Source organism: Jaculus jaculus, chromosome 4 (genome assembly GCF_020740685.1).
Source record: "Jaculus jaculus isolate mJacJac1 chromosome 4, mJacJac1.mat.Y.cur, whole genome shotgun sequence".
NCBI lineage: Eukaryota > Metazoa > Chordata > Mammalia > Rodentia > Dipodidae > Jaculus > Jaculus jaculus.
This window is the reverse complement of record NC_059105.1, coordinates 158,362,661-158,375,321: the sequence shown is the minus strand read 5'-3', so window position 1 is coordinate 158,375,321 and position 12,661 is coordinate 158,362,661. Positions and strand designations below refer to the sequence as shown.

The following is a 12,661-nucleotide window of genomic DNA, read 5'->3' as shown; positions in this document are numbered from 1 at the left end:
GATCCTCCTTCAAAAGGCAGCTAAAGGGCCACTTTTACAGCTTCGTTTAAAAAAGAATTCTTCCTCCCATATCCTGACTCAGTGTTGGCCTTCTTCCCCCCCTCCCGCCCCCCCGCCCACTGACTTCTCTGGAACTTAAGAAGTAAATGGGAAGAGAAGTGTGAAAAAAAAACAAAAAACAAAGAATGAAAGGAACATGACATATGATATCTCAAAAAAGAACCCTAACCATTAATGATGGGGTTTCTAGACAGGAGACAGGGACCATTGCAACCACAGCCATGTCGGGTCTTAGAAGTTATGATGACATGCTAAACAGAAAGGCACCAAATCTAAACCACCCAGTGTTCCCTGCCAGCGAGGCCTGGAAACCAGCAACACGGCCCTTCATGGCTGTTGTACCCAGGGCACATTCTGTCACCACGGACACAAGGCTGTGAGTCTGGATGGCACTTTCGGTCAAGGTCTACAAGCAGGAAACAGGGCTATGCCCTATGAGAGGCTGTGGAAGTAGGCGGTTATGAATCGCTACAATTGTCCACTTGGTAAATCGAGGTTCCAGTTCTAGAATCTGTGTCAGATGGACACATCCTCCCTCTCAGGGCTCCCTGCAGTGTGAGCAATTCACACGACACAGAGCTTGTTGTGGCCTTGACCCCTGGAAAACGAAACTGTGGGGCATTCGCCAATTGAACATTGAACTAATGTCTTGCCTTCTTGCAGATGAAAAGGCTGCACAGATGTTCCGTGTGCGTTAAAGGTCTCCATGTACTTAAAAACAGCTGGTTAAAGACAAACGCCTGACCCTTTTCCTTCAGTAATGTTCTCTTTAGCCAACTTAAGGATTTTAAATGCTGCCAGTGTTCTTAGTTCACAGGACGAGGTCCATAACTTAGGCCAGTTGGATAGATTGTGTAGGGTCCAAAGTTCACGCACATACTTGGGCAGAGAGGAGGAGGTGGCCGCAGCAACTCGGAGGTGCCTGGAACTGATCTGAGAATAAACTTCCTCAACAGCATATTCAGTCCTCTCCAGGGGCTCTTCATCAAAATATATCCTCCCATAAATGTGCTCATGGATTCTTTTTGTAAAATATATTTTAAAAAGGGCTGGAGAGATGGCTTAGCGGTTAAGCGCTTGCCTGTGAAGCCTAAGGACCCCGGTTTGAGGCTCGGTTCCCCAGGTCCCACGTTAGCCGGATGCACAAGGGGGCGCACGCGTCTGGAGTTCGTTTGCAGTGGCTGGAAGCCCTGGCGCGCCCATTCTCTCTCTTCTCTCCCTATCTGCCTCTTTCTCTCTCTGTCACTATCAAATAAATAAAAATAAACAAAAAATTAAATATATTTTAAAAAATGTTTTAATTAATTTTTATTTATTTATTTGTTTGAGAGTGACAGAGAAAGAGGCAGGCAGAGAGAGGGAGACAGAATGGGCGCACCAGGACCTCCAGCCACTGTAAATGAACTCCAGACGCGTGCACCCCTTGAGCATCTGGCTAACGTGGGTCCTGGGGAATCCATCCTCGAACCAGGGTCTTCACAGGCAAGTGCTTAACTGCTAAGCCATCTCTCCAGCCCTGCTCATGGATTCTTATTTTTTATTCAAGATATCAGATTCTTTCTTTTACCCCCACCTCCCACCACAGTATACGTCCTGAGGCGCCACTCCTAGGTCCAGAACACTTTTAGCTAAGTAAACAAACCACTAGGCTAGACACTATGTCAAAAATGAGTACAGCCGGGCGTGGTGGCACACGCCTTTAATCCCAGCACTGGGAGGCAGAGGTAAGAGGATCGCTGTGAATTCAAGGCCACCCTGAGACTACAGAGTGAATTCCAGGTCAGCCTGAGCTAGAGTGAAACCCTACCTCGAAAAACAAAACAAACAAACAAACAAAAAGAGTACAATTAGCAGATTATTAATAAATCTCCTCACTCAAAAATTAAGCCTTGACAAAGATACTCCAAGGGGAAATAAATATAAAATATCCCAGCCTAAGGAAGCCTGTCAGTGACTTACTCCTAACAGGGCGAGTTATTTATTGTGTTCAGATCTTCCCAGGCCCTGCAGGAACTTGGGGTTCATCATCTTGTAGGCTCCATCTGGGCTGGGAAGGGAAGACTATGGTGCCAGGTTGAGGGTTAGGAATGTCTTTTCCTAGCCTGGGGAGAAGAGTTGTAGGCATATTTGTTGAGGGGCTCTTGAGAGCTGATTTATGGACCTCCTGCAAACCCCAAAGAGCAGTAGGCGCCCACACAAGAAGTCAAGGGTATGCCTCCTCAGGCCCCTGTGTTACATACAAAACTGAAGGGGACCAGCGAGCCACCCTCAGGGAGACCCCAGATGACTCAACGAGCAATTAGAGTAAAACACCACGGAATAGAATGATATATTCCCCAATATGCTTCTTCCTTTTCTGAACCCACAATTCTGTCACTCGGGCACCCAGTCGCATCAGCCGTCTTGCTGTTCCTTGAGTAGCTTGGCCCAGGTCCCACCTCAGGGCCTTCATACTGAATGTATAGCTTGCCATCTGCCCGGAGCTCTCTCTTATTTTATTTTATTTTTGTTTATTTTTATTTAGTTCTTTGAGAGCAACAGACAGAAGGAGGGAGGGAGGGAGAGAGAGAGAGAGAGAGAGAGAGAGAGAATGGGCGCGCCCCAGGGCTTCCAGCCTCTGCAAACGAACTCCAGACGCGTGCGCCCCCTTGTGCATCTGGCTAACATGGGTCCTGGGGAATCGAGCCTCGAACCAGGGTCCTTAGGCTTCGCAGGCAAGCGCTTAACCGCTAAGCCATCTCTCCAGCCCCCGGAGCTCTCTTTTTCCCCAGCTCGTGGAAGCCCAAGCAGCTTCCTTTGTCACAGAATGGAAACAGGCCCCCACCCTCCCTTCTGCACTGTAGCTCCCTATTTATTTTCTTTGATATCTTTTTTTCCTCCTTTGTAGTTTTAGAGACCAAAGCCAAGGCATTGGGGTTGCTAGGCAAGCACTCTAACGCCGCGCAGGGTGTTAATAAGACTCATCCTGGAAGACTAGGGTGAGCCTCAGAGTGAAGTTTTGTGGGAGCTAGCTAAGATTTGGGGAGTAGGAGCTACAGAGGCAGAGTGGGCGCAGAGTGGCTGCAGAAAATGCATCAGAATGGCTGGGCAACCTGCAAGATTGCAAAACCTCAGCACGAGGCTAAAGAGGTGAGAACGATTCCCCACACCTTCCCTTCAGCACCATCCCAGACTGAGGCTAGAAAGTGGCCTGGGAATCAGCATCTCCCAGGGGCGAGACAAGTGGTCAGAACCATGCACTGCTGCACAGCGCCGCCTTGTGGCCAGAGCCGTGGAGTGTGGCGCAGGAGTCTGTCTTGGGGTTCTCTGGGCCAACACCTCCCTTCTCTGGTTGGCCCAACTATGTGGTCTAGGCTGGCCTCAAACTCACAATCCTGTCTGCTCTTGATAGTACTGTACTAAGTCAACCCTTGGGTCAAACTCTCACTAGGACATTTTATCTTTTTTTTTGTTTTTTTCGAGGTAGGGTCTCACTCTAGCTCAGGCTGACCTGGAATTCACTATATAGTCTCAGGGTGGCCTCGAACTCACGGCAATCCTCCTACCTTTGCCTCCTGAGTGTTGGGATTAAAGGCGTGCGCCACCATGCCCGGCTTAGGACATTTTCTCTCTCTTTTTTTTTTTTTTAAATTCTTTTTGTTTATTTTTTATTTACTTATTTGAGAGTGACAGACAGAGAGAAACAGGCAGATAGAGAGAGAGAATGGGCACGCTAGGGCCTCCAGCCACTGCAGACAAACTCCAGACGCGTGCGCCCCCTTGTGCATCTGGCTAAGGTGGGTCCTGGGGAATCGAGCCTCCAACCTGGGTCCTTAGGCTTCACAAGCAAGTGCTTAACCGCTAAGCCATCTCTCCACACCTTGGAGCACTGGGGGCAAGGCGTGCATCCACTCATTTAACGCTCGTGGTGCCGAGTGACTGCTCTTAACCCCATCACAGAGCAGGAAGGTGAGGCCTGGGCAGATAACATCCAGGGGGCAGAGACAGGACGTGTGGGTTGGGAGTCACTTCGGGCAGTTGGCTTCACGGCCACGCTTGTCAACATGCCTGAACGACATACTGAGCGAGGCCTGTGAGGGGTTGGAGCAGCAGGGTACCTGGAGCCGAAAAAGATGCCAAGAAAGCCAAAAGAATGCTACAGTTGAGGGTTGTGCAAGACGCACACTCAAGAATACCTGAGTGCCACAGGGCGGGGCGCCAAGAGGGGGCACTGCGCCACGCTGGCTCTGCCAGTGCCTCTCCCCTCCCCGGAGGGCGCCCACTCATGCACGCTCCTGTAAGATCAGATTCAGACAGCCTTGGTTGTGCCACAGTCTGTCCTGCTTTAAAATGCTCTTGGAGAGCTGGAGAGGTGGTTAAGCACTTGCCTGTGAAGCCTAAGGACCCCGGTTCAAGGCTCGATTTCCCAGGACCCACGTTAGCCAGATGCACAAGGGGGCGCACGTGTCTGGAGTATGTTTGCAGTGGCTGGAGGCCCTGGTGTGCTCATTCTCTCTCTCTCTCTCTCTGCCTCTTTCTCTCTGTCACTCTCAAATAAATAAATAAAAATGAACAAAAAAATTAAAATGCTCTTGGAGAGATGGTCTAGCTGTTAAGGTGTTTGCCTGCAAAGCCAAAGGACCCCGGTTCGATTCCCCAGGACCAACGAAAGCCAGATGCACCAGGTGGCGCATGTGTCTGGAGTTCGTTTGCAGTGGCTAGAAGCCCTGGCATGCCCACTCTCTCTCTCTCTCTCTCTCAAATAAATAAAATAAAATAAATTAAAATGCTCTTGGATGAACAATCAGGAAGTCTCATCCCCGCAATACCCCAAAGTCAGGAGAGTGCCCCAGACAGTTCTAGATCCTACGTGTGGTTAGCTCCATCTAATCCAGCTCAGACACAACACAGTGCACTCAGATATGAGAAGGTGGGCCAAGCAGCTTATCCTGTGCCATTCTGTCTTTCCTGCCTATTATGGACTGGTCATGAGCCACCCTGGCTTCTGGGAAGAGCTGCTGCCCTGGCCCTCAGACTTCAGGCTATGCTTTTATGCTTCCTTGGAAGTCCCATACCGTGGTCCCCAAGGGCCCTCTACAGCTGTGCAGTCAGAACTATAAGAATGAGTGGGACGCATGGACATACTGGAATGCTGGAGGAGAAGCCCCCAGGGGCCAGCGCCTGCTCCCCACCCCAGTGCTGAGGGCTTCCCAGAAGTTAGGGGGCAGGCTGGTTCAACCATGACTCCACACGGAGGCGTTTCTCAGAGAAATCTAAATTCTCTCCTGGCCCAGAGCCGAACAGGGCAGGCCTTGGACACATTCTCCATTAATATGAGTTCTTATTTTTTGTAGGGGTGGACAGTGCCCTGTCCTCTGTGGCCAGAGGAGGGACACTGAGAAATGGCATCCATGGGCTGAGCCATGGGCCCCCATGCCACAGTCCAGACTCAGAAGCCAGCTTGACCAAGTTCCACTGATGTGATGAGACCTATAGACCCTTCTAGGTGGAACAGGGATAGGACTCCACCTTGAGCTGTGGAGTCTCCCCCTCGCCCCCGAGATAGTCTAGGCAAGGAGACACAGTAGGCAGAAAGCATTTTCCCCCTTCTGTGACACCATCTCCTGTCATCTCCCAGAAAGTGGCTGTTCAGACTCTCCTGAGAGGTCTGAGTCCAGGGAGACAAAGAGAGAGAAGAGGTGGCCTCTTGTTTGGCTGATGGGGAAGGCATATACAGTATCTATCTAAGAACCTTACGGGGGCTCAGTCACGCTCAGGAGTGAGGGGCACAGGTGAGGAGGGAAACAGGCTTACCTTCAGGCCCTGGACCCAAGACGCACCTCTCCCTGGGAGCTGTCACCATGCCTGATCTCACAGCCCAGGGAGGTCAGTCTTGAACCTATAATTCTCAACAATTTCTGAAGGAAGACTTAAGTGTTTGGCTAATCAATGGATGAGCATGATATAACCAGATTACTGTATAACTAGGCTAGTGATGTATGGACAACAGTCTGGGGGTGGTGGGGAGGGTCAGGGACAAGAGAGGGAAACCGGTGACTTCTAGAAACTTCAGTCCCACTCTGTTACCAGCACGCTATGCATCAGGGACCATGTGTGAGGCCCTTGCACGGTAAATGAACATATGAGTACTCTTTGCAAGTCTCCTTGCCGTGTAGAGTTTCACGCTGAGATAGCAGGAGCTTCTGGTGCCAGGAGATCCCTGGCCTCTGTCCCTTGCATCTGCCCATGACCTATCCGAGAGAAGGGGTGGGTTCAAGACCCTCCTATGGTACCCACCTGTGTGGTCTCCAGAGACCACCCCCTCCCAGTTTAGGGTCCTTCCTTCTTTCTGCTTTTGAAGCAGGGCCTTGTTTGCTTTGAAACCTGGGCTGGCCTGAAACCTGCAATCTTCCTACTGCATCCTCTCTAGCTCTGGGGTTACAGGCATTATAACCCTGTGGTAGTCTGAATAGATGGCTCCCAGTATATTCAGTGTTTTATCAGTTTGTAGTTTGGATCTGCAGCCACCTGGCTGGAGGAGGTGTCACTGGGCCAGATCTTAAGGCGTGGTGGCGGGTTTGACATTCTAGTCTAAAGATGTGCAAAGTGCCTAGTTCCACCCGGACTTGTGTGGTTTGTACTTTTGGCTTTTTCTCTCTTTGCCTGGTCCTTTTTTAAAAAAATATTTATTTATTTATTTGAGAGCAACAGACACAGAGAGAAAGACAGATGAGAGAGAGAGGATGGGCGCGCCAGGGCCTCCAGCCTCTGCAAACGAACTCCAGACGCGTGCGCCCCCTTGTGCATCTGGCTAACGTGGGACCTGGGGAACCGAGCCTCGAACCGGGGTCCATAGGCTTCACAGGCGAGCGCTTAACCACTAAGCCATCTCTCCAGCCCTGCCTGGTCCTTTTAAGAGGAGGGCCAGCTTCTTCTGCCATTATGGAACTTCCCCTGGATCTGTAGGCTTCAGTAAATATCCCTTCCTCCATAACTGTGCCTAGTCTGGAAGTTCATCTCAGTGACCCTGAAGCTGTCGGCCACACTCCCTCCTGCCTGGATGTGTTCAGGGATTTCTATGTAACCAGAGGTGCTAGCACCCACTCTTTTGTTCAGTGCCACAGGTACCTCTGTTCCCTCAATTTGGGCCAGGAACCCTCTTGTCTATAAAAGTGTCCTTTGGGGCTGGAGAGATGGCTTAGCGGCTAAGGCGCTTGCCTGCAAAGCCAAAGGACCTTGGTTCGACTCCCCAGGACCCATGTAAGCCAGAGGCACAAGGTGGCACATGCATCTGGAGTTCATTTGCAGTAGCTGGAAGTCCTGGTGTGCCCATTCTCTCTCTTTCCTTCTCTCAAATAAATAAATAAAAATAAAATACTATTCTTAAAAAAAGTGTTCTTTCTTCCAAGCACACACACACATCAGTAGGATAATGCTCTTGACAAGTGAGGTGCCTGGCGCTCCTACCGTGAACGGTGACCCTGGCACTGCAGGACACCTGTCCCAAGGCGTTTTCAGCCACACAGGTATAGGTGCCGTGATCCTCAGGTAGGGCATCTTGGATGTGGAGTTGAGCCATGCCAGCTTGGCAGGAGGAGCGAGCGAACTGGATGGGCTGCCCTGCAGAGAGGAAGGCACAAACATGAAGGCTCAGGCCAGGCAGAGGGACGCTAGCCCTGACTCCAGAAGGACTGCTGCTGTCCTGACCTTGGAGCTGGCCCTCCATGGAGGTAGGATTGGACCTAGAAAGACTAGCAGGAGAGATTCTAGAGGAATCTGGCATGCAGGAGGGCCACGAGCGCATCAGCACTAGAGAGGATCTTGAGGATCCTCTGGTCCACAGCCTAGGCTCAAGCAGAGAAGACTTCACCCAGTCCAAACTGAACATGTGGCTCCCTTGAGATGTCCCTAGAAAGAATTATTCCAGGGCTGGAAAGACGACTTAGTGTGATTAAGGCACTTGCCTGCAAAGCCAAAGGACCCAGGTTCAATTCCCCAGGACCCATGTAAACCAGATGCACAAAGTGGCACATGCATCTGGAGTTTGTTTGCAGAGGCTGAAGGCCCTGGTGTGCCCATTCTCTCTCTCTTTCTCTCTTTCTCAAATAATAAAAATAAATAAATAAATACTATTCCACTTTCCATTGCAGATACTGATCAGAAAGCAACGCTGTAATCTAATGGGGACAGTTAGGTTCATTTAATCTTTGTAATTAAGTACACTTGGGCATTCAGGGAAGAAATGAACGTGGGAAGCCCCTCCCTTTTTTTTTTCTTTTTTTTTTTTTAATTCAGGTCACTTTATGTGCAGCCCTGCGTGGTGACAGAAATGTCTGAACTTCCGTCATGTCCTATAATGCTCTAGGTTCCTGGGATTTTATCATTCCAGGATGTGACCTTCCTTTCTAGGGAAATAGCCGATGTCACTGTTGAAGCTTCTGGCCTTGCAGCAGGAATGCGTCCACGGTCATATAGGAAGCAGCTGTCCGTCCCTTCTCTTGTCACAGGCTTCCGGTCCTCATTCACACTTCATAAAGTTAGGGGCCGTGGCAGAACAGGGAGACAGCACAGAATCATACGCTCTCCCTGCACCACAGTGATCTTGTCTAGACACAGCAACACTTCATGTCTCCAAGGACAGTTTGGCAGAGAGACTGCCAAGCATGCCAAATGAAGGAGACCCTTCCCAACCCAACGCACTCCATAAAAGTAGGTCTGCGGGTGAGTAGGGGCCGGGAGGCCACCCCCAAAGGGACTTAACAATGCTCTTCGCTTCTATTTTTTTTTTTTTTTGTGACAATGAGTGTCTCCCCCTAAACCTCTGTCTTGAGATCCCTAGCACATTCCCAGGCTGCTGTCAATACGCCTCCTCTGTCCAAACATGTGCACAATTCCTTTTCAGCCCCCTAAACAAGGATGGAGCCCCAGAAAGGAGCTGTTGGCTCAGAACAGGCCACAGTTAGGAATCAAGAGATTCCCAGTAAGCCAGGTGTGGTGGCGCATGCCTTTAATCCCAGCACTTGGGAGGCAGAGGTAGGAGGATCGCCATGAGTTCGAGGCCAGCCTGACATTACCTAGTGAATTCCAGGAAGGCCCGGGATAGAGAGTGATACCCTACCTTGAAAAACCAAAAAGACAGAAAGAAAAGAAGGAAGGAAGGGATGGAGGGAGGGAAGGAGGGAAGAGAAAGAGAAAAAGAAAAGAAGGAAACAAGAAAGGAAGGAAGGAAGGAAGGAAGGAAGGAAGGAAGGAAGGAAGGAAGGAAGGAAGGAAGGAAGGAAAGAAAGGAAGGAAGTAAATTCCCAGCATGGACACTGGGTTGGACAATTAGCAGCTAAACAAATCCAACTTGAGCATGACTGCCCTCTAGTGGGAAGAGTGTGGAAATGCCAAGATTCACCTACTGCTCAGTCTGGAGGGTGTAAGCCACACACACACTCCCTGGGCCAATTCCTACCTGCGACCTGGTTATTCATAGTTTTCCCATCCTTTATGTGGTTGGAAAAAAAAGAAAGAAAATTTCATGATATGGGGAAATTACATGAAATTTACATTAGTGTCCACAAATAAAGCTTTATTACAATACAGCCACACTCATTCATTTGTATGTGGTCTCTCTGCTACTATTTTTTTTCACTTATTTTTATGTATTTATTAGAAGGACAGAGAGAGCAGGGAGTGGGGGGAGAGAGAGAGAACGGGCGCACCAGGGCCTCCAGCCACTGCAAATGAACTCCAGGTCTGTGCGCCACCTTATGCATCTGGCTTACGTGGGACCTGGAGAATCGAACCTGGGTCCTTAGGCTTTGCAGGCAAGGGCCTTAACCTCTAAGCCATTTCTCCAGCCCCTGCTATTTTTATGCTGCCACATTCGAAGTGAATAATTGTTACAGAGGTGCATAGCCCAAAAAGCTGAAAAGATTTACAATCTGGTTCTCTACAGGAAGCATTTGTTGGCCCTTGTTTTAGTTCTGAGTTAGTCATAGAAAGTCCTACTTCTATCCACCATGGGTCCTTGTCTTCATATTTAGTTCTAGCCATAAGGAGGTTGTCCCCTGAAGTCAGCTGCAGGGCCTCACGAGAACTGTCATGGGTGAGGGACAGGGAGGGGACATGGAAGCTCACAAGTAATGTGTCACCACAAAGATACTCCTGGGGACTATTTGGTGATAGGTGATAGGATCCTATACTATTAAGATGTGAAAACTGCCTGAGACCCCAAGCCATAGGTCCCCCAAAGGTATAGCAGGTCTTCTGACCGCTTAGTGACGTGATTAAGTGGGTGACTGAGCAAGTGCTTGGTCATCCTTCCTGGGGCTCCCCAAAACAGCCTCTGCCTGGTCTCTCACTCAGTGTAAGAAGTAGATGGTTCATTCACATGGGCAAGGGGGTCTCACCATTGAGCAGCCAGGTGATCCTTGGCACTGGAGTACCCTGGACAGAGCACCGTAGCACAAAATCCTGGCCCTCAACGACAGTGGTGTCCTTCAGGACCCTGGAGAAAGAGGGGGCCATTTCCACCACTGCCGGCCCTGTGAGAGCAAAGGACAGACAGGCCATTTGTGATTATAGCTTGCCCGCCTGGCAACTGACCACAGACACCCCAACCCTTGCAGGCAGACACCCCACAGTCCTGGGCCCCAGGCTTCCTCAGCAGCTGGCTGTCCCACGTCCACCTTCACACTCAGGAAGTGACAGCATCAGGTTCCTGCAGCCTGGAGCAAGGGAGCTGACGGAGGCCTTCGGAGTAACAGAGCCCCGCGAATGTTGGGTGAGCTCACACCCAGACAGAGCCCCCTTCTATTCTGTGCATTCAGACCCCTTCCATCTGCCTCTGATCTTCCTTGGCAATGCCTTTCCTCCTCCTCCTGGATCTGACTGTATTTTCTAGGGTATTTATTTTTGGCATATGCCATCAGTGACTATACAGTCTTATTAACATCTTTTTAGTTGTAGATGCCACAGGTCCACAGTGTAAATATTTTCATTGAAAATTATTATTATTGTTGTTTTTTTTTAAAAGATGTTTATTTATTTATTTGAGAGTGACAGAGAGAGAAAGAGGCAGATAGAGAGTGAGAGAGAGAATGAGCGCGCCAGGGCTTCCAGCCACTGCAAACGAACTCCAGACGCGTGCGCCCCCTTGTGCATCTGGCTAATGTGGGTCCTGGGGAAATGGACCTTGAACCGGGGTCCTTAGGCTTCACAGGCAAGCGCTTAACCGCTATGCCATCTCTCCAGCTCTATTATTGGTTTTTTGAGGTAAGTTCTCACTCTAGCTCAGGCTGACCTGGATGTCACTCTGTAGTCTCAGGGTGGCCTCGAACTCCTACCTCTGCCTCCCGAGTGCTGGGATTAAAGGCATGCACCACCATGCCTGGCTCTCGTTGAAAATTATTATAATTGGGGCTGGACAGATGGCTGAGTGGCTAAAGTGCATGCCTATAAAGCCTAATGACCAGTTAGATTCTCCGGTACCCATGTAAAAGCCAGATGCACAAAGTGGCGCATGCACCTGGAGTTCATTCTCAGTGGCTGGAATCCCTGGTGCACCCATTGTCTTTCTCTTTCTCTCTCTCTCTCTCTTTCTCTGCTGGGCATGGTGGCACATGCTTTAATCCCAGCACTTGGGAGGCTGAGGTAGGAGGAATGCTGTGAGTTTGAGGCCACCCTAAGACTACATATGAATTCTATGTCAGCCTGTGCTGGAGAAAAACCCTATCTCAAAAAACCAAAAATAGAATAAAAATAATAAAATTATTATAACTAGGGCTGGAGAGATGGCTTGGTGGTTAAGGTGCTTACTTGCAAAGACTAAAGACTCAGGTTTGATTCCCCAGTACCCATGTAAAACCAGATGCACAGGGCAGAGCAGACATCTGGAGTTTGCAGTGGCTAGAGGCCCTGACATGCCCTTTCTCTTTCTCTCTCCCTGTCTCTCAAAAAATCAATGTAATTATTATTTTTTCTTTTTTATTTTATTTTTTCTTTATTTGAGAGTGACAGAGAGAGAAAGAGGCAGAGAGAGAGAGAGAGAGAGAGAATGGGTGTGCCAGGGCCTCCAGCCACTGCAAACGAACTCCAGATGCATGAGCCCCCTTGTGCATCTGGCTAACATGGGTCCTGGGGAATCGAGCCTCGAACTGGGGTCCTTAGGCTTCACAGGCAAGCGCTTAACCACTAAGCCATCCCTCCAGCCCTATTGTAATTATTTTTTAAGTGTGAGACTGAATGAAATGACAGAGACTCACGTGTGTTCTAGTTTTCCAAGTATGGTTTGAGCCTCACTCTAGGTCAGGGGTTCTGAGCAGTGCTTGGTGCATGCACTGGTGGACACACTCCGATGAACTCTCTACAGAACTGCTGAGCTAAACTTTCCCAAAACTTTCCAATCAGTGTATTGGGAAACAACCCAAAGTCCGGAGGCCTTAATCAACAACCTCTGGGACAGATGATCTTTTCCACACCAATCAGAGCATGCTGCAGAAGGGTAAAAATGGCTGAAAATGAGAAAAAAGTAACTGGCTTTGGTGTTTAAAAGACATAGTTGGGGGCTGGAGAAATGGCTTAGCGGTTAAGTGCTTGCCTGTAAAGCCTAAGGACCCCAGTTCGAGGCTTGATT

The 12,661-nt window shown here is 49.5% G+C and overlaps 1 protein-coding gene across 1 annotated transcript in view; it reads right to left on the bottom strand.

The window, feature by feature from the left end:
- Mylk (myosin light chain kinase) overlaps positions 1 to 12,661 on the bottom strand; it is a 350,277-nt gene that overhangs the window by 141,593 nt on the left and 196,023 nt on the right. Inside the window, exons 10-11 of the mRNA XM_045146900.1 lie at positions 10,437 to 10,571; positions 7,507 to 7,659 (exon numbers count right to left, since the gene is read on the bottom strand). Of these exons, the coding sequence (XP_045002835.1) occupies positions 7,507 to 7,659; positions 10,437 to 10,571 (288 nt within the window). The remainder of the gene's footprint in view (positions 1 to 7,506; positions 7,660 to 10,436; positions 10,572 to 12,661) is intronic.